Genomic DNA, 23,788 nt, shown 5'->3' on the forward strand with positions numbered 1-23,788 from the left:
TGACAAAGGGATTGAAACCCCGTCGCAGACACCAACGGGTCCATCTGCCCCACGCGGACCTGTACCTTTTGATAGTACTGTCCGCCCACGCTTTAGAGATGAAAGTCTCAGCCTCTCGCGAAAGGCCAGGGGCTTCCCATCTACCCCGGAAATCCACCACGCCATGAGCCATAGCGAGTTCCTGGACACCAGAGTGTGCTGATTCCCGTCCGGACTCAGGAGAAGAGATGAAAACTGGGGGAGTAGGATTGGAAAATGCAAGGAAAGTTCCAGAAGAACCGGAAACCACACTTGAGACTTCCACAGCGGGTGATCATGACCAGATCCTCCGCTTGCCGGCGAACTTGCGCTGTTGACCTCGTGATCATCGCAAAGGGAGGGAACGCATAGCTCAGTTCTCCACTCCAATTTTGGAGGAATGCAGCTGTGGCGGCTGCCAGAGGATCTGGCCGCCAACTGAAAAACCGCAGATTCTGCTGGTCCAGCTGGGATGCAAAAAGATCCACCGAGAAGGGGCCCCAAAGGTCGTTAAATCTCGCAAAAACAGACTGATCTAAGCGCCAAAGGCTGGAATCCCGGAAGTGGCGTGACGAAGTCTGCTTCCAAATTGTCTCGGCCGGGGAAGATATTCCGCCGTGACGGAGACCTGACTGTCTAGGCAGTACTGCCAGAAACTCGCCGCCAGATCCGAGAGAGCTTTCGATCTGGTGCCCCCCAGATGATTCATCTAACGGACCACCGACACGTTGTCCATTTTCAGGATCACACAAGACTGCACCGTATCCTTCGTCCAGCAACGTACTGCGAAGGATCCCGCCAGAAGTTCCAAGCAATTGATGTGTAACTTCTGTTCGTCGGGTGACCACAACCCTCCTGTAGTGAGGTCCCCGCACCTTGCACCCCAACCGAGCCTGCTTGCGCCCGATTCTATAACAAAGTCGGGTGGAACCGAAGATTACCCTCCCATTCCACGCCTCCATATGGTCCCACCACCAATGAATCTCGAGTCTTGCCTCAAAAGACAAAGCGACCGTGTGAGAATACGGATACCCCTTGCGCAGGAAGAAGCCCTTGAGACGTACAAGTGCTCTGTAATGGAGGGGGCCCGTGAAGATGGCCTGGATTGATGCCGACAGAAGACCCACTACCCGAGCGAACTGGCGGAGGGCAAGCCGTTGTTTGGTTAGCACGCGGCGTAACTCGTGACGGATCTTGGAGACCTTCCTGGTTGGAAGACTGAGTGGATGACGTGGAGTCTATGACGAACCCCAAGAATGTAAGGCTCTGTGTAGGCTGTAGAAGCGATTTCTTCTCGGTTATGACAAACCCAAGCTCTTGAAGAAGCGACACAGCTATCTGAAGGTGTTGTGTCAGGCGACTGGGACAGGTTGCCATCAAGAGCAGATCGTCGAGGTAAACGATCATTCTGACCCCCCTGGACCGAAGATATTCCACCACCGGTCTGAGGACCTTGGTGAAACACCAGGGAGCTGACGAGAGGCCGAAAGGGAGAGACGTGAACTCGTACCTGCGATGACCCCAGATAAATTGGAGGAACCGACGGTGGGGCTGTAATATCGGGACTACCAGATAGGCGTCCTTGAGGTCCAAACGGACCATCCAATCGAGGGGCCGCAGGACGTCCTGAAGATGGATTCCCTCCATCTTGAAATGTCGGTAAACCAACGATTGGTTGAACTCACTCAAGTTTATCACGGGTCTCTTGCAGCCATCGGTCTTGCGGGTGAGGAGTAGTAAGGGTGATAGCGCCATTCGTGAGGAGAGAGTAAACGTCTGCGTCCACCAGAAGCGCGTCCTGTGCAGAAAACTGAATAGGACGAGGAGGGACTTTCTGCACTGGGGTCCCTTGAAACTCTATGTGGAAACCCCTTCACAGTTTGCAGTACCCAGGCGTCGTGTGTGATGGTCAACCAAACGTGGAAGCACCCTGCCAAACGCCCCCTGTGCCTTTTGGGGAAGAAGGGAGAACTCTCACCTGGGCTAGAGGCTGCTGCTCCTCCCCGGAATCCTTTCCCCTTACCCTGCCGTCCGCGTGTGGGGTAAACATTTCCGAACCGGGATTGGTCCTGGTACTGTCCGGAGCCTCTTTGAGCTGTCTGGCGTTGCTGACAACCGGCCCAGCGGCCCCTGCCTCGGCCAGCCCCGCAAAAAACACGGGGGAAATACCTTCTTGATGGTGGACTGGGCTCGATCCAGCTATGTGAAGGTATTCACGAATTTACCGAGCTCCTTGACGAAGGGCTCTCCAAATAAACCACCTTTTATAAGGAGGGACCGGCGGCGCTAGGTGGAAAGGTTACAGTTAGCGTTGCCCATGAAGATCACTACTCGCTGTGCCCATCCAGATAAGGTCTCGGGAGAAATTATGGAACCCGATTCCTTTGCTTCCTCCGCCATATCTAGAATTTTTGTGATGGGACCCAGAGCGTCCAGGAGTTTATCCTGGCAGGCCCTCCAGGATCTGTCAATCCCTTTTTGAGGTCTCTGATGAACTTTTGGAGAAAGGTTCCCATCCGAGGGTCTATTTCAGGCGTAAGGGACACTTTACCCTCCAGGGTGAGGCGAGGACACTCCGACCGAAGGCAGTTGCGTGCTTCCTTCTCAAGGGGACGCCTGATGTGGGTGGCCACGCATGCAGCTACCTTGTCAGCTGACGCCCAGTCCGAGGACCGTGGGTGGATTATATCGTTAGGGTCCAGCATATCCGAGGTACTCGGAGGGTTTTGAGAGGTGCTAGGGAGAGATGGAGGGACTGGGTCAGTAGGAGGAAGCACCGGGGCTGCAGGGAGGGGAGCGCTGGCAGGAACTGTCTGGTGACTATCAAGGAAAGCCTGCCTAAGGTGATCAAAAGCATCCCTGTCCACACCTGCTTCGCGGGAGCGCTTAGGCGGTGGGGACCCAAGGGGATCAAGAGGGATAGTGGTTGGGGCCTGGGGGGTGCAATCTGCTGGGAAAGCTGGACAAATGCTTGCTGAATTTGATGGGAAAGCCTAGTCTCTAAAGGAGAAATGACCTGGTCTACTACCCGATAAATGGAAGTGTCCATCGCCTCGTAAAAGGCGTCCCCCCCCCAGGGCATGTCGGCGAGGGGATCCTCCTCCTCTTCCTGATAATCATCATAATACTCCATGGGGGCAATACAATAGTCATATGAAGTGAGACAAGTGGTAACCCACTGGGCCTGGAAGGAAAGGCTTTATCAGGGCTGGGTGTCAACCTGTAGTTTCTTTGCGTGGAAACACCGCATTGGACCGGGTTCTAGCCAGAGGGACTGATTGCTGGCTAGGAAAATCTAAGGCAACACACACGTTAACAGGATGAATCTGATCTGGGCAAAGTCCCTTGAAAAAAATGTGCCACAGTAATACAGGACCTCAGCGAGGCGTTCCCCAGGTAACTGGTAAATACAGGCTCTGCCCCTCACAAGACGGCCTGGTCACAGAACGTTAGGCAATTTTTAGGGCAGCGTGTCGATTTCAGCAGTCACCGCCGCCTTACAACCGTTCACCGGCGTGCTCCTCAGATCAGAGGCTCCTTCTCACCGTGCGCGCGACGTTTGAAACTCTCTGAAGAGAGATCAAACAACGCGACGCAGTCACACAGCCTCCCGCGCCCTCTGGCGGCGGGAGGACTCTGGAGCGAAGCCAGCCGCTAAGCCGTGTAGGGACGGAAGAACCATACCCGCGGCAGACTCCCCACAGCGCGGCCCACACGCCGAAGGAACATTCATGAAGTAAACGTGCCGCAGGCGCGCCCTGAAAGAGAACCGGGAACACAAGAATCTAGCGCAATGCGCGACCGTAACCAAACCAAATTACCGGCACAATGAAAAGAACATTGAAACGCTATCGCGTGTAAGTACAAAGCGATGTAGCGCTACAAACAATCCTATCAAAGCCAAAACACATACTAAAGATACCAAATCACTAAACAGTTATGTAGAAAACTGAAGAGTACTTATCTTGCTGCGTAGCAGCGAAGAAAGAGGAAGAGAGGACACTGTTGATGGACTATGTTGGGCTGGCTGGCCCCTGATTGGGCACTGTTCCCAATGAGGATTGGTTGTTACCATGTGTTTGTTTTTCAACAACTTTTCCCTTTGGTTCATGGGAAATGTAGTCTTCTGTTATCATATTCACTGCTATTCATTAAAGTGAAGAAAGAAGGCATAATCCTCGCCTCCAGTCCTGACATAGAATTTGTGTGTGGATGCACAAAAAATAACCCACTAAAGTCTGTGTACAAAATGAACTTTTAATGTTTAATCCTTTGAACATCACATTTGCCAGATGCCCTGATGTTAATGCTATGCATGTATAGAAGTGAGAGGATAAACATAAGGAAGACTGTAATGTTGGATATGAGAGGCATGGAATAAACACGTAGCCTGTTCAATCATTACAAGATCTATTGTGTAGGGGGTATTGTATACTATAATAGTTTTAGAAAGTGGGCATTTCTCTGCTTTTACAGCTCTGTGTCCCTTGCAGCCTGTATCCAATACACATTTGGGGTGGATGACAGGTACACTTTGGGCATTCCATTTAGACTTCCACAAACGCATAAAGGGTGGTGTTACAAAGTACTCATCTGCATTTTGATAATTCTTCCTAGGCAAAAAGTGAGGGAGGGCCGACACACCTGAATAGGCAGTGTCCGGTTTCCCACACAAAGGGCTGATTACTCCCTACTGATAGCCTGAAGCCAGGGCTGGGATGAAAGGGGGACCTGTGCATTTCAAAGGCCTGCTTGAAATCACTCCCACTTCAAAGGCACACCTGGGTAATAGTACTGGGGCCTGACTCTTCCAAGACAGTACACTGCCGGGCATGTGGCGAATGTTGCCAGGAGTGAAGACTGCTCTGCTAGAAGGATTGCCACTCTGCTTGACTGCTGCTCTGGAAGAACTGCTTTTATGAGCTGCCTGCCTACTCAGGACAAGGACTAAGTCCATGTCACTTGAACCCAGAGTGACTTCAAGGGCTTGCCTTCTGTTCTGAAGTCTCTGGCCATCAAAGACTCCCTACAGCCTTGCAACAGCCCATGCACTCTGCCATCTGTGAGTCCTGCCCTGTCAAGTGGTGCCAATCCAGTCCTGGGCCCTTGAATGGTGATTTGTGCTGTACAGAAACATCAAAACGACTCAGATGATTTAATACTGATCGGAACCAACGCATCCTTTGACGCAGGCGGTCGATAGATGGACAGCGTGGCTCGACTGTTACATAGCACCTGTTTGGTAAAGGGGTTCTTCGACAAAGCCTTCATCGACTATGTGGATCGGTGCCAACTCTTTGACCCACGGAATCGGGGACATCAACGCAGCGCCTCTTCTGCGCCTCTAGCCGGCCTGCCCTCCTTCGTGGTTGGCCTGAAATTTGGATTTACCCCAGGCCACCACGACCTCCAGTAACCCCTCGGCGCTGTTTGTTTCTAAGCACTCCATTTTGATTTAATCCTTAAAAAAATCATAATTTCGGTTCTACTTGTTAGATGTGGTGTTTTTGCCTTGTTTTACTCATACCATCTGTTTCTCTAAACCTGTGTAGAGTATTTTTGTTGTGCTTTCATTGTGTTACAGTGTGTGTGTTGCACAAATACTTTACACATTGCCTCTTTAGATAAGCCTGAGTGCTCTGTCAAGCTACCAAAGGGTGAGCATAGGTTATCTTTTAGTGTGTATCTGGCTTACCCCGACTAGAGTGGTGCTTCCTGCTTGTACAGGGTGCATAGCTTTGACAACCAGAAACCCCAGTTCTAACAGTGGCCACATGGTATATTAGACCAGTGCCAGAAATCACCTGATTTACCAGATTTGTTTAAATTAACCATTGTGATGTGAAGTTTGACATTAAAAGTGACTTGACAAGAGAAACTTTCAATCAACTTCAGAAATCAAGAGTTAGTCCATGTAAATGTTGGTATAAAAGTATGTTGGTGCCCTTTTGAGCCAACATCTTCATTAGGCAGCTGCAAAATGAGGATATGTATCTATTCATGTAAATAAAGGCACACTCACCAACATGTTCTTCCATAACATTTATTTTATAGGAATTTACCTAGTTACTGGTTTATAGCTCCTTAGTTCTGATTAACCGTTCTAACTTGTTTTTAAGTTTAACATTTATGTTTGCATTTGTTTATGAAGCTTGGTATGGAACATTTCATTTGCTGTAGATCAGTGACGCAACTGGTGTTGTCAAATGGAAACAAAAATCTGTTTGTCTGCCCTACGAAAACTTGAAAATACACACATCTGTATAGCCTCCATTCGATTAATGTACAGACAGCATCAAATTACAGGTTTTAATTTCAGATGAGTATATACGGTGTTAAGTCTTTTTTTTGTTTAGACTTAAAAGTACCTTCTAAAAATGAAGCAGTGTTAATAGCACTTTGTAAAATGTAGTTTATCTAATAGCAGTGTACCTCATCATATGTACATTTACTGAATATTTTTCGTGGTATGTAGATCTGGAGTTATGAATAGTCTATTTATACTTCAGTATATTTTACTTACTAATATTTTGATTGTCAATATTCTGGCTGCGATAATTTGTGTAAAACATTTTTGTGCTCGATATTCTGACACATAACCCCAAACTTGAGAGAGAACCCCAACTATGTGGTTCATAAAATGTTTGAAAATACAACTTTGCAGACTTTTAACTAAATTCAATAATGAACAGGGGTAATGGTTGGAATTTCAGTCACTGTTAATCCTCCATTCATCTGAGCTCTTTAACTCATGCCAAAATGTTGCATTTCTCCATACCTCAGTCCAGTGCCCTAAAGTAACAAAGGACACAGGTTGCCGCTGTATACATCCATTATAGATACATTTCTACAAGATGTTCTGCCTTTTGACTGCAATGACAAAATAAGTAAAAATCCTGGTTGAGACTGTAGTGACCGCTTGCTGTTATGCTGTTTTTTTAAAGTTTGTTCCATGCATACTTCTTTCCTGTAGGCTTGCAGAAACCCTTTTGGCATATTTGAAGAATGCACTGAGTATTTGCTGCCTATAATTGTTTTGCACATGAATATGTGGAAGAAGCTTGTTTGTCATATAGCGAGCAGATTGCGTCCCGTCTCAAATTCAGTACTTGTGTTGGGAGTAATTCAGAGGACAACACAGTATGAAGCGTATCTCTTTTCTTTATGAAATGAAGGTAGACTCTTCCAATTTCTTCCGAGTTTTGGTCTTATATAACATAACCCCCACATTTTGTTTAGTACCTGGATCCAAAGTGTATTTGAAATTAGTTCTGCTCTATGGAAAGTTCGGATAGTTATTTTCAAATTCTTAAATATTTACAGAGATATGTAATTGTATTACTGATTGCAAGTTGACCCGCAAGAATTTAATATGTCAGTGTTGACAGATTATTGATGCATCCTTTTCTGACCTGTTTTCGAAGATTCTCATTTTAAAAACTGTCATGCGTTAAAAGTTGTGATAAAGTTGTGAATGATTATTTGAACTTAACCAGGTTTATAAAATACCAAATATATCTTTTTACAGTTATTTAGCAGAACTGAGCGAAGTTACGTTGCTGACCTGAAGCTTGGCACTTCAGTGAAAAAAGTACAAAGGTCGATCGCTGACTCTCAGGAAGTAAAAGCCAAGCACAAACAAAGCAATTTCTCCAAGGTGAGAATCATAATTATATTGTCTTCAGATTTTTCATACGGTTTATTTATTATCTTTTTCGTTCTGCAGTTTGACCAAATCAAGCTCCTTAAGCAGCTTGTATACATTTACAAAAGAAATGAGCTGACATTTGATGGATTGAAGTGTAACAGTATTTTTTTTTAATAAAACATTCCTCAAACTGTTGAATCTTTTTAATATATAGTGTCACATGTTATTTGTTTGAGTAGGTCAGGATTATCAAAGTACATATAACCTGAAGTGATCGTTCTTTTGGTTTAAGATCTTGAACTTGTGTCCCAGTTAGCAACCAAAGCAATATAAGAGGCACTGTTAATTGCTGGACGTTATGAAGCAGAGAGAACTTTTGTGCAGTGATCACCTATCTATAAAAAAAATTGTACTTGAAAACACCTAGTAGATTTGTAATAGGCAGGGTGACTGCAGTTCACTGTTTTAGAATGTGTATGACGTATTGTAGGGGCAAAAGTTCTCGAATAGCTTAAGATGTGCCACACTGCTCCATTCAACTTTCTAGCCACAGAAGGTGAAAGAATGTGTAGTGCACAGTTACAGACCTAAGCATCTTGACAAATTGATCACAGTTGAGATAGCCAGAAGATCAAAAAGGTGGGGGCATTTAATATCACTAATTTCTACAGATATCTTTACATCATATCACTAGACCTAAGCTTGGGCATGGAAACTGACCCTTTCTGGGGCACTATAAAGCTTTAAATGTTTATTTGGGAGAATCACTGACTCTCAATCGATCCTAATTTCTATAGTCAGGCTCTTGCTTAAAGAACTGCTAGGCAGATTGAATTAAAGCTGATCCTTTCCCGGCATTCCATTAGCCAGGTCTCTGCTGCACCTAAACATCTATTTTAGTTCAGTCAATTCTGTTCCATCTAAGCTGCAGCATTGATTAGACAGTTTACTTCTATTCAGGGTGGAAGTGTTCTAGAATAAGTTAGGATCCCGTAGGTATACAAGATGAGATGAATCTGGGAGTTTCTGAACAAGCACCCTCCAGATCTATCCAATAAAGAGAATCTAAACCATTCAACCTTTATGTGGAGCTGCCCCCTCCCCCCCCCCCCCTAGTAAATAATAAATGTGTTTAAAGCCCCCAAAAAGCGTAGCTTTTTTTTTTACCATTATACAATGTCCTGATAGAACAACTCTTCAGTGGTGTTCCCTCCTCCAACAGTAGCAGTGCAAGCATCACACTAATACAGTAGTAGCTTCCCTAACAAACCAAGAACAAGTACGACATTGGCATCAGCAGTAGATTTTTTTCAGTAAAAGGACCAATTTTACTGAGGGGTTCTTCACTTACTGGAAGTGGTACAGCACAGGCTGCAGCTTTGCAAGCTTACTTTACCTGCAACACACTTATAGCATGTGGGGCCAACAGCAGTGCATGCAGGCAGGTTGTAAGGGAGGAGCCAACAATGCAGTAACACTGCCACCCCTGAACAGCGTATGCTGCTGGAATGCTGGGGTCATGGTCTTGCATCGAATGTTGGGGTAAGAGGCTCATCATTGAATCTGTCGTCCGAGAGAATTCCTCTATTATTCCCCAGGGCCTTTCTGCAGGCTATGAAGCTCGCATCTGCTGACCAGTAGAAAACCCTGAACCACTGCCATCAACCAACTGGCAAGCTGTACTCGGGGAAGAACTAATCAGCAACCCATTGCAAACAAAAGGCCTCATTGAATTTCTAACGGCATCCCAGTCTTTATCATCTTCATTACAACGTCTGGAGCTCCTCCTTACTGCCTCAGGTATGCAGGCAATACATTTTCTTTACCCTGGTATGCAGGCAATACACTTTCTTTAATTGTTTATTTCCCATAGCACTTACCTGAGTCTGCCTTTGACTGCTCTACCTAGTTAACCTTAGTGACAAGTGTTAAAAGGGCTCCTTGGTCCCCAGTTTGAGAGTCTGGGGTACGTAGGCGTTGGGATACCAAAGGTGAAAGACACACATTGACAGAATTGTGGCAACTAACTTCAAGCTACCCTAGGACCTCCTGAACTGGATTTTTCAAATGCACTAGGAAGAGGTTTTACATTATTTCCCAGACAATTGCAATAGGAAGAGATTTTACTTTGCTAACACCTTGCCAAACCTCATAGGAAGAGCCATAACATAGTTAACCCCTTGACAAATGCGGTAGGAATGGGTTTTACATTGTGAACGTCGTGACAAGCACTATAAGAAAGAGCTTTACATTTTGAACTGGGTAACAGAGTAGGAAGGAGCTCTGACTAATGCGGGGATTAGTGCCGATAGATCCCTTTTTAGGACTGGATACAGTAATGCTTTGGTTTTATCCGATGGGTGAATACTTGATGATCATGCTAATGTAGAAGTAAGAACTGCTTCACTTCCTCGCCACAATCGACCAAAGGATTCTTCACCCGCTGACCCTGTCACTTCTCCTGTAAGACAACCAATGAATAATCCCGCACAACTCCTGCCCAGAAGACCACGAACAACCTGGAACCCCTCCAGTGTATCCTACCCAACGCCAACTCCCTGTGCAAGCACGCCACAGAAATCTGGGACACCATCACCACCCTCTCCACTGACGTTTTGGCCCTGAACCTCCTAGACTTCTCTGCGGCTTTCAACACAGTCTCCCACAACACCCTCATCAGTAGCCGCTACACCATCAGCATACAGCAAGATGCCCTCAAGTGGATCGCCTCTTTCAATACACGACGCACACAGAGTATCCGGCTGCCTTCATTCACCCTATATGCAACGTACCCCAAGGATTATCATTCAGCCCCACCTTATTCAACACCTACATGACCCCCTTGCAGACGTCCTCCAACTCCATGGCCTCAACATAACCTCCTACGCAGATGACACAACTTATCTCGCTCACCGAGGACCCCATCAACACCAAAACCAACTTCTACGCTATGAACAATGTAGCCAACTGGACGAGAGAACTGCCTCGGACTAATGCCCGACAAGACAGAAGTACTGATTCTCGGGAGCACCTCCTCCGCCTCGGACCACAGCTGGTAACCAACTGAACTTGGCCCAACACCAACATACCATGCACACAACCTAGGGATCATCCTCGACAGCCAACTGAACCTGCAACGACAAGTCAACGCAGTCGCCGCCTCCTGCTTCCTCACTCTTTGCATGCTCCGCAGGATCTTCAGATGTATCCTTAACATCAGAAAGACAGTCACCCGGGCCCTCCTCATCAGCCGCCTCGACTATGTGTGAGAAAGTGGCTCTGTATATACTGTTCCCTAATAGGTACAGGGTGTACAGAGTCCACAGTCCCCCAGAGGCTGATAGAGGTCAAAGTTAGGTATGACCTTACTCTCAAAAGTGGTAGCTTGGTCGAGCAGTAAGGCAGTACCAGAGGACAGTGTAAAGCATTTATTGTACACACTCAGTCAGCAAATGGTTTCACACACTCAATAACTGAACTCTAGGCCAATGGTTTATATATATAAAATATATGCTTGTTTTATTTTTAGAACCACAAGGGGGGTAAAAATATACTTTCTCAGAATGAGGTTGAATATAAATACTTTTGTCTTAAGCAATAAATTTGTGTAAACGGTCACAGTTGGTTGCAATAAACAATCCTATTTCCTAAACATAACAATGCATTGAGCTTAATGGTAAATTTAAGTTATTTGTAATAAATTACTTTTCAGATTACTTTTGGAATTCCAGGTCTGGCTCCTAGATCCAGCCTTGGGTCAGTATTCAGAATCAAGTGATGAAAGTCGACTTAATAACTGTAATGATTTTTAAATAATATTTAGCTATTTCAAAAGTTAGCACTTAGAAAATATTTCAGAGAAAACATTCAATGGATCTCTATGGCAAGAAATTCAAATTGCAGGTAGAGTACTTTATCGTTACTTTAGTAATCCAGGACTGGGTACCTAGACCCAGGACTGGGGTCGTTATCAAAAACAGGTAAGTAATTTCGTTGGCAGAAATGGTACGATTTTAAAAGAATATTTCAAATTTGCAAAAATAGACACTTAGAAGAAATTTCACAGAAAAGCAGACAATGGTTTCCTATGGGAGAAAAATGAGTTAGAGGTAAGTATAGTTGTGAACACTTTTCAGGGTCAGGGCTGGGTACCAAGATCCAGCACTGGGAGCTCACCTAGGAGCAGGTGAGTAAATTCGTTTTTGTCACTTGGCTGATTTTTGGTGAATTTTTGCAGTTTTGAAAAGTTCACACTTAGAAGATTTTTGAAGAAAAAGCCAGTCAATGTTACCCTATGAGGAAAATGAAGTTAGCGGTTTAAGGGTAAGTACTCGACTGGCAGAGTTGAAATTCCGGGCATGGACTCAGGGGTCCCCCAGTGTCAGGTAGGTACAGTTGGTTCACCCTCAGCGGTTTCAGGACGGCCGGGTGCAGAGAGAGTTAGGCCCAATGTTATCCTATGAGGGATAGGGGGGGCCTTGGTTGGTGGCTGCTGTCTGGCAAGCCACGCGGCTGTGGGAGCTGGGCTCCTGGTCACTTACTCAGGGCAAGTGGGGAAGTAGGTTAGTGTAGAGAGTGCACTGCCAGGGCCACTCGGGCGGCTGGGTGCAGGGTGCTTTTGAGCCTTCGGGCGCTCAATGGAAATCAATGGGAATGTTCCGGTTTGGTTAAAGGCTGCAGGCTCGGGGACGAGGATGTTTCAGGTGCCACCACCACCTCGAGAGGTAAGTTGGGTAGTTGTAGGTTAGGTGGGTACCCCGGGATTGGGCACAGGGGGCCGCAGGGCGCCGGGTGCAGGGGTGCCTTTTGACGTCGGGAATCTTACCCTCGTTGATCGCGGTTGGGGTGGCACTCGGTTCTGAGGCTGCAGGCTTCTTCCGGGATGTCGAGGGGGGTCCTTGGGTGCCGGACTCGGGGTCACAGTCGCCGTGGGGTCGTCCTCAGGGTCTTTGTCCACTCCGGCACTGGCCAGGCTTGGCTGGTGCAGAGTGTGTTGGGTCCGCGGTTCCGGGCTGCTGCCAGGGGTTAAAAATAGGTTTCTTGAGTAGAGCCTCTACTCGTGGGAGTCCCAGGAGCTTAGAGCCAAAAGGGTAGCCAGGTCCTCCGGGGTTGGTGAGGTTGCTGGCCACGAGAGATGCCGCGCTGGTGCAGGTTCGAGAGTCGACAGGCCGGTAGGGCTGGGGCCAAAGCAGTTGGTGTCTTCTCTTTTTAGCAGCTGCAGGGCAGGTCCTTGTTCTTCTTGCTCTTCTTGTAGTTTTCTATCTGGAATCTGAGGAAGGAAGGTTCAGGGTGCCCCTAAATACTAGATTTAGGGGCGTTACAGGTAGGTGAAGGCCAGGGACCAATGGGTCCTTGTCCTGGGGTGGGTACACCCCCTATCCTGCCTCTCTCCTGTGGGAGGGGGGCAGTAGCCTAATCCTGATAGGGTAGGGCCTCCCATCTTCAAGATGGCGAGAGCCCGGAGATGTGCTTCACCTCTCCTCCCCCACCTGAGGGGTGGGGTGGGCAGGCTGGCACATCCACTGTCCTTGTATGGGGTTTCCGACCAAGCTTCCCGCCAGAGTGGGGGGTTGCAGTGGCCTGGGGAAACTCCAAATGGCGGCCTGCCTTTGAAGCTTCCCTTTGCTCATCCTGGGGGAGGAGATTTCTCACCTCACCCAGGATGTGCATTGTTGCAGGCCCGGGAGAGCAGGGGCTCTCCCACCCAGGGGTCCAGCAACGTGTCTGCTGTGTAGCAGCCTGGGCAGCCTCAGAAGACGTGGATTGTAAGTTAGCTGTAAGGGGGCATCTCTAAGATGCCCTCTGGGGTGCTTAGTACATTAAATCCTACACTGGCATCAGTGTGGGTTCAATGTGCTGAGAAGTTTGATACCAAACTTCCCAGGCTTCAGTGTTGCCAATATGGTGCTGTGGAGCTCGTGTTTGACAAGCTCTCAGCACCATGTACTCTTAAATGACAGCACTGCACTTACAGTGCCCAGGAATGGACCCGGGTACTGTAGGGGCACAGGGCTCCTGCTCCTGTGCCCACACCATAGGCGTAATGCACCCAGCTAGAGGGGTGGCTGACATATGCCTTGGCAGTGTAGGTGATGGGCATGGTACACAGTGATGTGCCATGTCGACTTTGTTTTGTCCTGCACCCAGACACACAGCCTGCAAGGGCAGTGTGTGTGTGTAAGGGTACAGGGCCTCTGAGGGTGGCACAATGAGTGCTGCAGCCCTTAGAGGCCTTCCCTGGCCACAAGGCCCTGGGTACCTAGGGTACCATTTACTAGGGGCTGACATGTGGCTAGGGTTTGCCAATTTGGAGTTTGTGTGGTTTAAGGAAGGAACATAGGCCCTGGGCACCTGATTGGCAGGAACCCAGGGTACACTCAATTGAAGTACATTCAGCAATTTAGCAAAAAGTGGGGGCATACCATGCAAGAAAGATGGCACTTTCTCACACAATGGCAAAGCTCTCTACGCCAGCATCTACACCCAGCACCACGGAAGACTCCATACCATTCAGAAAATGGCAGCAAGAGTCATCCTGGACCTTCCCTAACAGTCACACATCCCCTCCAACCTCAGAAACCTCCACTGACTCCCCATCCAGAAGAGATGCCAGTTCAAGATCCTCGCGCAAGCCTACAAAGCCCTCCACGATCAAGGACCAATCTACTTCAACCATTGACTCCAATTCCATCAACCCTTCAGACACCTGGGCTCCTCCTCACTCACCCTTGCCCCCACATCCCTCGCAGCCATATCAGGACTGCTCCTTCTCCTACATTGCCGCCAAGACTTGGAACGGCCTGCCCCTCCAAGCTATCCTGGATGAGGGCTGAAAGCCCGAAACCGGTCCTAGGATGCTTGTTTCCAGTCCAGGGAGGACCTGGCCTGGCAGTTCGGGCTGGACTGTTCCCATTTGCATATGGCTTGGTCCAAACTGGAATGGCATGGTGAGCAAAAAAACGATGGATTTAGGCCCAGATCTCTGTACTGCGGTCAATGTATGACCTTGTCCTGCATTCTGTCCATCAATTGTTGTTTTTCCATTTGCACCTCCGAACAGCACCCACTCTGACTGAATGAAAGAGACTCCAGACCTGGCTTTTCGACGGAGATACTGCATCCTCAGCACCAATATACCCCATGGGGGTGACAGTACAGCGCTTTGCAAATGATTGATTTATTGCATGACCTGACAAAGCCTGTATGCCCAATCTTGTTAACGTTAGTGGATTCCTCACCTCACCACAGTGGATCCAAAACTTTTCACAGGAATACTCCGGTGTGCTGTTAAGTGGCATTGCGCATAGCTGCGTGGCTTCATTCTACCTGGAAGAGCCTGTGTCAACATCAGTTTGTTCCTTTCCATACATTTAAACGCTTATCCAGAGTTCGGCTCCATTTTTAGGTCTCGCTTAGCGAATGCAGCGCAGCTGCTTTGCTTGGCGAGACTCTATTGTTGTTGCTTTCCTTCGCGAAGGGAGACAAACCATGTGCGCGCCCGGACAGGCGATGGGCACGCGCATGGCGTCTCCTCTGGCGTCGTCTTGGTAGTGATGGGAGCCTTTACACGCTCCCACCGCGTGCTTGATTTATTAGCGCTAGCAAGCATTCACGGCCAGAGCAGGATTTAATTGGTCCTTTGATCCGTAGGGCATTTATTAGCTCTTGTTCGTCTTCTGTGTGTTATTTTTAGGTCTCGCCTGAGCTATCGCGTAAGCGATGCTCTGCGAGACATTTAGTAAGGGGCGTTTGAAAGTGCTCCCAAAGGCTGTAGGCGGATCAGGTACAGTGCATGTGCGCCGGGCGCGCTCACCATTTGTCAGCCTGCGTGATCACTTTCGCGGCCGCTTTGATGTTCTCAGTGAGCTGCGCGGCCACTGAACATCAAAGCGGCCACGTAAGTGCACACCATTTGCCAGCCTGCGTGCCTCTCTCCGCCTTAGTGCGCGCGACGTGCCCTATCCCCCTCATCAAATTTCTGCTTGTTTTTTTTAACCCAGAGCCTCCGTTCACATTGTATATCTTCTTGTTTCTTTTTGCATTCCCTTTTTAGGGCTCGCGCCCTGCGTTGTTACTTATGGCTGACAACCCCGCGCTGCGCAGTACTATCTGGAGCAGCTGCTTTAAAATAGGATTTTCTGATCTGCCCCTCCACCCCCCGCCCACCCCCAAGCAGTGCCCACGCTGCACGTGCCACTTTCCTGCCTTTCCCCACCAGAAGCCGGGCCAGAGTTTTAGCACTGATGCGGAAACCGAGCAATCCTTGCCTCCTGCCTTCATACCAAGTCGCAGTCAAACTGAAAGCAAATAATTCCTGTCACCATTTCTGTTCCTCTGCGTTTTTAATGTTTTTAAAGAAAGTGTGTGAAACGCATCTCTCAGCGAGTTGTCTTTGGAGAGTCGGGCTTCCTTATCGCTGGAATGTCTGATTACAGAATACCACTTTCCTGCGACGAGCCAACAGCTCTCAGGCCATCCAGGGCAAAGTTTCAGCTAAACCAACATATTCATGTTAAAGTGTTGCGTATCGTACAACTCTACAAGGTTGAGAACTTTGTTTCAGCTTTTGCTCTGCTGTTTGTCTCGAAACAGGCAACTGTAGCATGCTGAGCTTTAAGGTTAGATTGTGTTTTTGTCCATTTTATCCAATTACCCATCTATTCTCCCAGATTTCCATGTACTCTGTCATCCTTTCACACATCAATTCATCCTCTCATTTCCTTTTACTCTGCCATTCTTTCACCCACCCATTCATCTATTTTCACCCACCCATTCATCTCTTTTCACCCACCCATTCATCTCTTTTCACCCACCCATTCATCTCTTTTCACCCACCCATTCATCTCTTTTCACCCACCCATTCATCTTTTCACCCACCCATTCATCTCTTTTCACCCACCCATTCATCTCTTTTCACCCACCCATTCATCTTTTCACCCACCCATTCATCTCTTTTCACCCACCCATTCATCTATTTTCACCCACCCATTCATCTATTTTCACCCACCCATCCATCCATCCATCTATTTTCACCCACCCATCCATCTCTCACCTCCACATTTACCCAGAACCCACTCATCTAACCACCCTCTCACCCACTCATATCACCATCCTCTCATCCATTTATCCATACTTTCACCCACTTATTCAACCATCCTCTCACTCATTCATTATTATATCCACCCAACCATCCATCTTTCACCCACCCATAAATGCATCCTTCTAGCCACCCATTCATCTTTTACCCATTCAGTGTTCATCCTTTCACCCATTCATCTTTTAACCCACTCGTACACCCATCCTCTCACAAATGTATCCAAGATTTCATGCACCCACTCATCCATATATCCTTTTATCAACCCATTCTTTCACCTGCTCATCCATCCATCCTTTTTCCCCTTTTCTACTACTAGCCCATCTTTTTTTCTTTATTGCGTTAATGTTTCCAGTTTATCTGCCGAGTTGCAGACAGAAGAGGTACATATTGAGCCCCACCCCGCTCTAGCTGCTAAAGTGGGGGGTTCACAATGTCAATGCAATAGATCTATGATCTGTGGCTGGGAAGCTAGGGCGTGGCCTTTGGGGATGCTGCCCACCGGGTATTCATGGCTGTCTCTCCCATCTCCTTGTAACCCTGCCTCTCCTTTCACCAGAGGCTCTCTGTTTCTAACCCGGTAACTTATTTCATCTCAGCCTTTCAGTCTCTCCTTGTGGCACTCCCCACCGCCACTCCAGGCTGTCTCTGCGCTCTCCTGGTCACCCTGTTCCCTTCCTTCACTAGAGTCTCTGCTTCTTACCGGTCTCCTCCATTCACTTCACCCCTTCAGTCTCTCCTAATTGCCCACCCCATAGGCTGTCTCTCCCTCTCCGAGTCACTCCTTTCCTCCTTTCACCAGAAGCTCTCTGCTTCTTAGTGGACTCCTTCTGCCACTGTCTTCTAGTGGCACTGCCATCCTGTACTACACGGGCTATCTCTCCCCTTGTCATTCTGCCCCTCCTTTCAGCAGAGGCTGTCCTTTTCTCAACCAGGCACTCATTTCATCTCAGTCTTTCAGTCTCTCATGGTGAGGATGGGGATGGAAGAAAGACTTGAGGGGACCCGACCGCGTGCGACCGACCGCACTTCTGCTATCTCAGGTCATGTACTGCAAAAGCCGCTGAACTATTTCCTCTGAGAAAACTTTACTTGGATCAGATTGAAACATCAGAGAATGAAGCTAAGTAGGTAGGGCATGATAGGCAGCTGCGGCTGGGAACCCATGCGGCTCAAATAAATGGGTATCACCAGTCCATTAACAAGCCTTGAAAATGCAATAGGTATCGCCTTTGATTAAGTTAAAGCCATTTGCTTTGCTAATAGTATTGTATAGCAAAGCAAACAGCCTGTGTTTCTTTAAAGGAGCAGGTGCTATTTTAAACAAGCATTTGCAATGCATTAGGTCTTGCATTTGCGAGATTTTGTGCTATTGGCATTGTAAATGACAATGCCTTTTATTATTGTATGTTTTTGAACATATAAAAGGCATTGTCATTTACAAAGCCAATAGCACAAAATCTCCCAAATGCGAGACCTATTGCATTGCAAATGCTTGTTTTTATTTTTTGTTGGACAAATTCTTTTTCGGGTATGCAAAGTAATGTGCCCCATTATTCCCCCACACGCCTCTCAAAGACTACAGGATTCAAACCATGTCTTCTGTTTTGTGTAACAGATGCCGCTGTTAGACCTGTACAAGGCATGCCTCTGGTGTTTGGTTCCTGTACGTTCTTAGTCAGGCAAAGCAATTCCGCTACCACAGAATCTTCCTCAGAGGTTTCACCATCTTTTTGGCTCAAATTCTGACCAGAGTTTGCCACAACCTGTAAATAAAGATGGTGGTAAATGGGACGATTTACCCCCATGTTACAATGACACTAAATGATTTCCTGAATGCCAGTAGGCTTGATACTTGGTAGATTTTGCCACTATGACGTCCAAGCGAAATGGGCAATTTGCCCCGCCAAACCCGCAGTAGCTCTAGCCCCTTCCTTTTATGGCTGAAGATATTGATCGGGGTCAGCTCTCTTCTCTGTCCACTGCCCAAGTGACTTAAGCCTGCAGACCGCTTTAGTTTGCCCTGAGGAGCACACCACCCCGATTTCTCAGTCTTCCCCCCCCCCCCCCCCGTGGGAGGTCGAATCGGACATTTTCTCCCAGAGTGGCAGTCCATCATGCCCTGAAAGCAGCTCTGATTTGGGAGGAACACTTGTGTCTTGAACAGGAGGGTTAGGCCTTGCTGGCCAAAAGGGCAATGAGGAGGGTTCTGGCCTTTGGAGCTGGTTTGTTACGCCTGCTATTTCCTCACACTGAAGAAGATTAAAGGTCTTCATCCCATTTTAAATTTTCACCCTTTTAATGACTTCCTATTGTAGGAAAAGTTTATATTGCTCCCTCTGGCTCATGTTCTGTCTGTCATTGATCTGGGCAGCAGTGCCCTCAGCCCATTTTCGGAGGTTGGGGATACCGGTCGGGTGCATGAGTAAGATTCTTCCTGGGGGGTTTAAGAGGGAGGTGGAGTTATCAGTGGACATTGTGCATGTGGCGCAGCATGCTTGAAGGTGTGGAGTAGTGTCGCCCACTGCATGGAGATGTGATGTTTCTGAGTGCCTCGGACTTCCAGGAGTCTTAGCGCGTTTTCCTGTGATGCTCCCCATTTAATGACTGCTCCTCTCCAAGCCCCGTCGGGGTCCTCCAGTGCATAGCTATGCTTTGTTTGGCTAGTAAGAGGGCTAGGGAAGCAAATTGCGTCTCTACTGTGTGATATTTCCGGCGCTTTAATATACCCAACGTATTAGCTTCCCACTTGGTGATGTCTGCAAGCCCTGTCACCTTGCGTAGTGTGGTGTGTATCGTGCTCCAGTAGGATCAGTGTTGGACAGCTCCAGAACATATGGAGAAAGGTCGCACTGGGTGGTAGGCATCTGGGGCATACGAATTGCGTGTTTGGGCAATAACGTTGGAGGGTTACGGGTTTTGGGTATGCACAATGTAGTATAAAGTATTGTATGTTTTTGAATCTGTAGCTGCTGGATATTTTTTGGGGGAATTCCAATGCTTGTTCCCATTCTTTGTCATGGAGTGACTGCTGAAACTCCGCCTCTGACTTTTCTTGAAAGGTGAGTGACCACGTCAAGCGCTTGGATTGCCTTGTACAACCCTGTCATTATGTGATGTCCGGGACCCATCTGTAATAGTGCATGAAGGACAGGGTGCGTGGTTAGCTCAGTGTCTTATGTGCCAGGCGTGGCAGTTATCTGCCACCAGTTGTCCATGTGTGAGAAACTGTCCCCTTTGGAGATCCGTGTCTGCCACTAGCTATGTGAATGATAGCAACTGACAGTTTGAAAACAGGGATCTTCCTTCCGTGATTGAGTGTTCTGTCCATATGTGCAGGGTTCGTGCTGTGTAATGGCTAGGGCCTCTAGGAAGGCCCACCAAAGGCAGTTGGGGGGAGTTCAGAGGGGCTGCACGTGCCATCCGATGTAAGCGTTTCATGCAAAAGTGTGCTATCCTAGTCTGGGTCTGGTGGCTCAGTAGACTAATGCGTCTACTGCAGGGGCCTGTGTTTGACCTCATGGTCACAGGTTCAAATCCCGGCGGGTCCACTCAGCCTTTCATCCATCTGAGGTCGATAAAATGAGTTCGATTGAGTTGGGTAACAGCAAACATCTGTTATTCAGCGCCACGATATCTGTAGTGGAGAACGTGCGCTTTACAAATACACGTTGTTATCCTCATTTGTAGCGGACAACTCCGCGTAGGTTTAGCCCCTGGTAACGGCATACGTCGGATTACTGGGACAGCGGTTGGCCCTGTACTTGCGTGGGTCCCTCCCAGTGCTTGTCCCACTGTCCACTGTGACATACACTGCAATTGAGCTGCTAGGACGTATGCCTCAAAGGAAGGGGCTCCTAGTCCACCCTGGTGCATTGGTAATTGTAGTTTGGCCAGGGCTATCTATCTGCGACCCGCCTTCCATATGAGAGTGCCGAGGATAGTGTCCAATTCCTGGAAGAAAGAACGGGCGGAACCACTGTAATAGAGCAGTCGTGGGACTAGGATCATTTTGGCCACTGCTATTTTCCCGATAGGGGCTAAAGTGAGCTATTTAAGTGTCTTAGATAACTAAATAATTGATTGTTTTTCTCTTGCAGCAACACAGATGGGAGGAGGGCAGTCATCAACCTTCATGGAATTATAGGTCTGGCTTGACAGTGCAACTGACCACACCACTATTATTCTAATCTGAAAGAAACACGTTAGTTAGATTCCTCACCTTAGAATATCCCCAGGCGTCAGACTGGATCCGGAAGATTTTTGTAGCAATACCCCTTGCGCGTCGCTAGGCATCGTCTGCGGCTCCGTGTCAGTCGTTGGCGTCGTGCGCCGGAATGACGTCGTCGGGGTACTTAGACGCCGCCCTCGCACGCTGACGTCAGTTCTTTTTTCCGCGCCAGTAAGCGCCGATCCGGGAGAGCTACCCCTATAGTCAATTTTTGACTAACTTTTTAGACTCTTTTTGGTCACTTTCTTGACTCTGGTGCCGGTAGGATGCCTGGTTTCAAGGCCTGCGACGACTGTCATCGACTGAGGTCGGTGACCGATCATCACCACCGGTGCCTGTACTGTTTGGGCCTCGACCACGATGCGGAGTCGTGCTCCGATTGTATGGCCGTGACCTCGAAAGCTCGGCGGTAGCGGTCCTGTAAGCTTCTCGAGCTTCGCCACTCGGCTCCGCGCCATTCTCGATCCCGGTCTAGGAGGAGGTCCAAGGATCGGTCGCGGAGCCGCACTCGACATCGTCGCTCGTCTGGATCGAAGTCTTCGGGTAAGTCGAAGCACTCCAAGAAGTCCAAGAGGCGACACCGCTCTTCGGACTCCCCTCGCCGGTCGCGCGACTCGGCCGAGGGTGGTTCCACCCCCGCGGCTCCGCCGGAGCCGCAGGCGCCGCGCACGTCCCCATACCCGCCGGTCCCTCGGACTGACGTGACGCCGGCGGAGGTCAGTGCCTTCCTCTCGGCCATGAGGAGCCTGGCCCCGCCGTCAACGCCCGCCGGCGCGCCTTCGGGCCCCGCGGACTCGACTGGGCGACCTTGCGCGCCGGCGGCCCTGGCGCCGTTGGAGGTTCCGGCCCTGACGCCGCAGGTCCCCGAGGGGCCCAGGCCTGGGCCCCCGTCGACGCCGGTCGACCTAGTCACGCCTCCTCCGCCGGCGTCGACACCGGTGCCACCCCCGACGCCGACTTCGGTCGACGTCGATCCCCGGTTCAGCCCCTGTCCGGTCCCGACGCCGGTGCGGTGCCGCCCGACGCCGCATCTGGCGCCGCCAGAGACAGTTTGTCTATCGACCGGCTCCGATCATTCCTCCTGTATACCAGCAATCGGATGACGGGGCGACTGGGAGGGGTCTGAGGACCCTATGGCCCTTCAGGGGCAACTTTCTCAGGACTGGGCAGATGAACTGGGGGAGGCCAGTGGATTGGATACCTCACCGGACTCTGGATTCATCTCTCCTCCGACTGTGGCTTCGGAGGAGGGTGCAGCTTTTTCTGTGGTGCTGCGCAAGGCGGCCGCGGCCCTTGAGCTTGAGCTGCCTGCCGTGGCTGTGAGGACTAACATCCTCACTGAGGTGCTTCAGTCTGCCGCATGCTCCACTGAGCCTCTGCTGCAATTCAATGAGGCCCTCACCGACGTTCTGCAGGGCACCTGGTCCAAGCCCTCCACAGTCCCTCCTGTGGATAGGAACGTTGCCAGGTGCCACCGCCCTGCTCCGGGCGACCCCAGTTTTCTGTCCCAACACCCCACCCCCGAGAGTCTGGTTATCCAGGCCTCTACCTCCCAATCCTCCTTCCCGTCCGCTCCTCCGGACCGGGATTCCAGGAGACTGGAATAGTTCGGTAAAAAGCTGTTCGCCTCGCTCAGGTAGGGCCTGCGGTCTTTGAACACCGCCTTGGACCGTTATTCCCACTCTCTGTGGGATACGGTGGAGGACGTGCTGCCACTGTGCCCGGAGGTGGCCCGGGCACGGCTTTCCTCGGCTCTGGCCGATGGGAGAGATGCAGCGCGCCATGCCATCCGATGTGGACTCGACACTACGGACTCGCTGGGTAGGGCGATTTCTACCACGGTGGCGCTTCGACGTCACGCCTGGCTGCGGTCCACGTCCTTTTCAGGGGATGTCCAGAGCACACTCATGGACATGCCTTTTGATGGCGCTCGCCTTTTTGGTGAGAAAGCGGACAGTGCGCTGGCTCACTTCAAGGACTCCTGGGCTACGGCCAATTCCTTGGGCCTCTCGGCCCGCGGCCCAAACTTCCGCTTTTCGCTCCTTTCGTGGCCAAGGAAGGGGCACCTCCTCATGTCCGCCTAGCCACCGGCTGCAGAACCAGCCTGCACGCGGTCGCAGACGTGGTTTCCGCCGCGGCGGTACTGGAGGACAACGCGGTCAGTCCACATCCACCCCGGCAGCATCCGCCTCAAAGCCTTCCTAGTCCGAGCTTTCAGGCCCATTTCTCGCCAGTTGGAGGCCGGGTTCGCCATCACCTGCTCCACTGGCGGTCCATCACATCGGACAGGTGGGTGCTGCAAATCGTCCGAAGGGGCTACTCCCTCCCCTTCGAAACGACCCTTCCAGCCATGCCACCGCAGCACCACCGTATCTCGGAGGTTCATTTGAATCTTCTGCAAGAGGAAGTGTCGGCCCTCTTGGCCAAAGAGGCCGTCGAGCGCGTTCCGAGCCCAGAAGTAGGTCGTGGTTGTTATTCCCACTACTTTCTGGTTCCCAAGAAGGGCAAAGGAGGCCTACGCCCTATCTTGGACCTCCGGAACGTCAATGCCTTCCTCCGGAAAGAACGGTTCAAAATGTTGACTTTGGCTCAGTTTCTAGCTGCCCTAGACCCTGGAGACTGGATGGTAGCGTTGGACTTGCAGGACGCATATTTCCATATCCCCGTCCTGCCGGCCCACCGGCGTTACCTGCGGTTCACGGTGGGTCAGGAGCACTTTCAGATCACCGTACTCCCCTTCGGCCTTACCAGTGCCCCTCGGGTGTTCACGAAAGTGATGGCGGTGGTCGCAGCTCAT

At 49.5% G+C, this 23,788-nt stretch overlaps 1 protein-coding gene across 1 annotated transcript in view; it reads left to right on the top strand.

Moving 5' to 3' along the window:
• Positions 1 to 23,788, top strand: part of ZNF281 (zinc finger protein 281) — a 242,750-nt gene that overhangs the window by 57,766 nt on the left and 161,196 nt on the right. The window contains exon 2 of the mRNA XM_085643111.1: positions 7,547 to 7,675. Coding sequence (XP_085499237.1) covers positions 7,547 to 7,675 — 129 coding nt within the window. The remainder of the gene's footprint in view (positions 1 to 7,546; positions 7,676 to 23,788) is intronic.

The sequence above is a fragment of the Triturus cristatus genome, chromosome 1_1 (genome assembly GCF_964204655.1).
Source record: "Triturus cristatus chromosome 1_1, aTriCri1.1, whole genome shotgun sequence".
NCBI classification, from domain to species: Eukaryota; Metazoa; Chordata; class Amphibia; order Caudata; family Salamandridae; genus Triturus; species Triturus cristatus.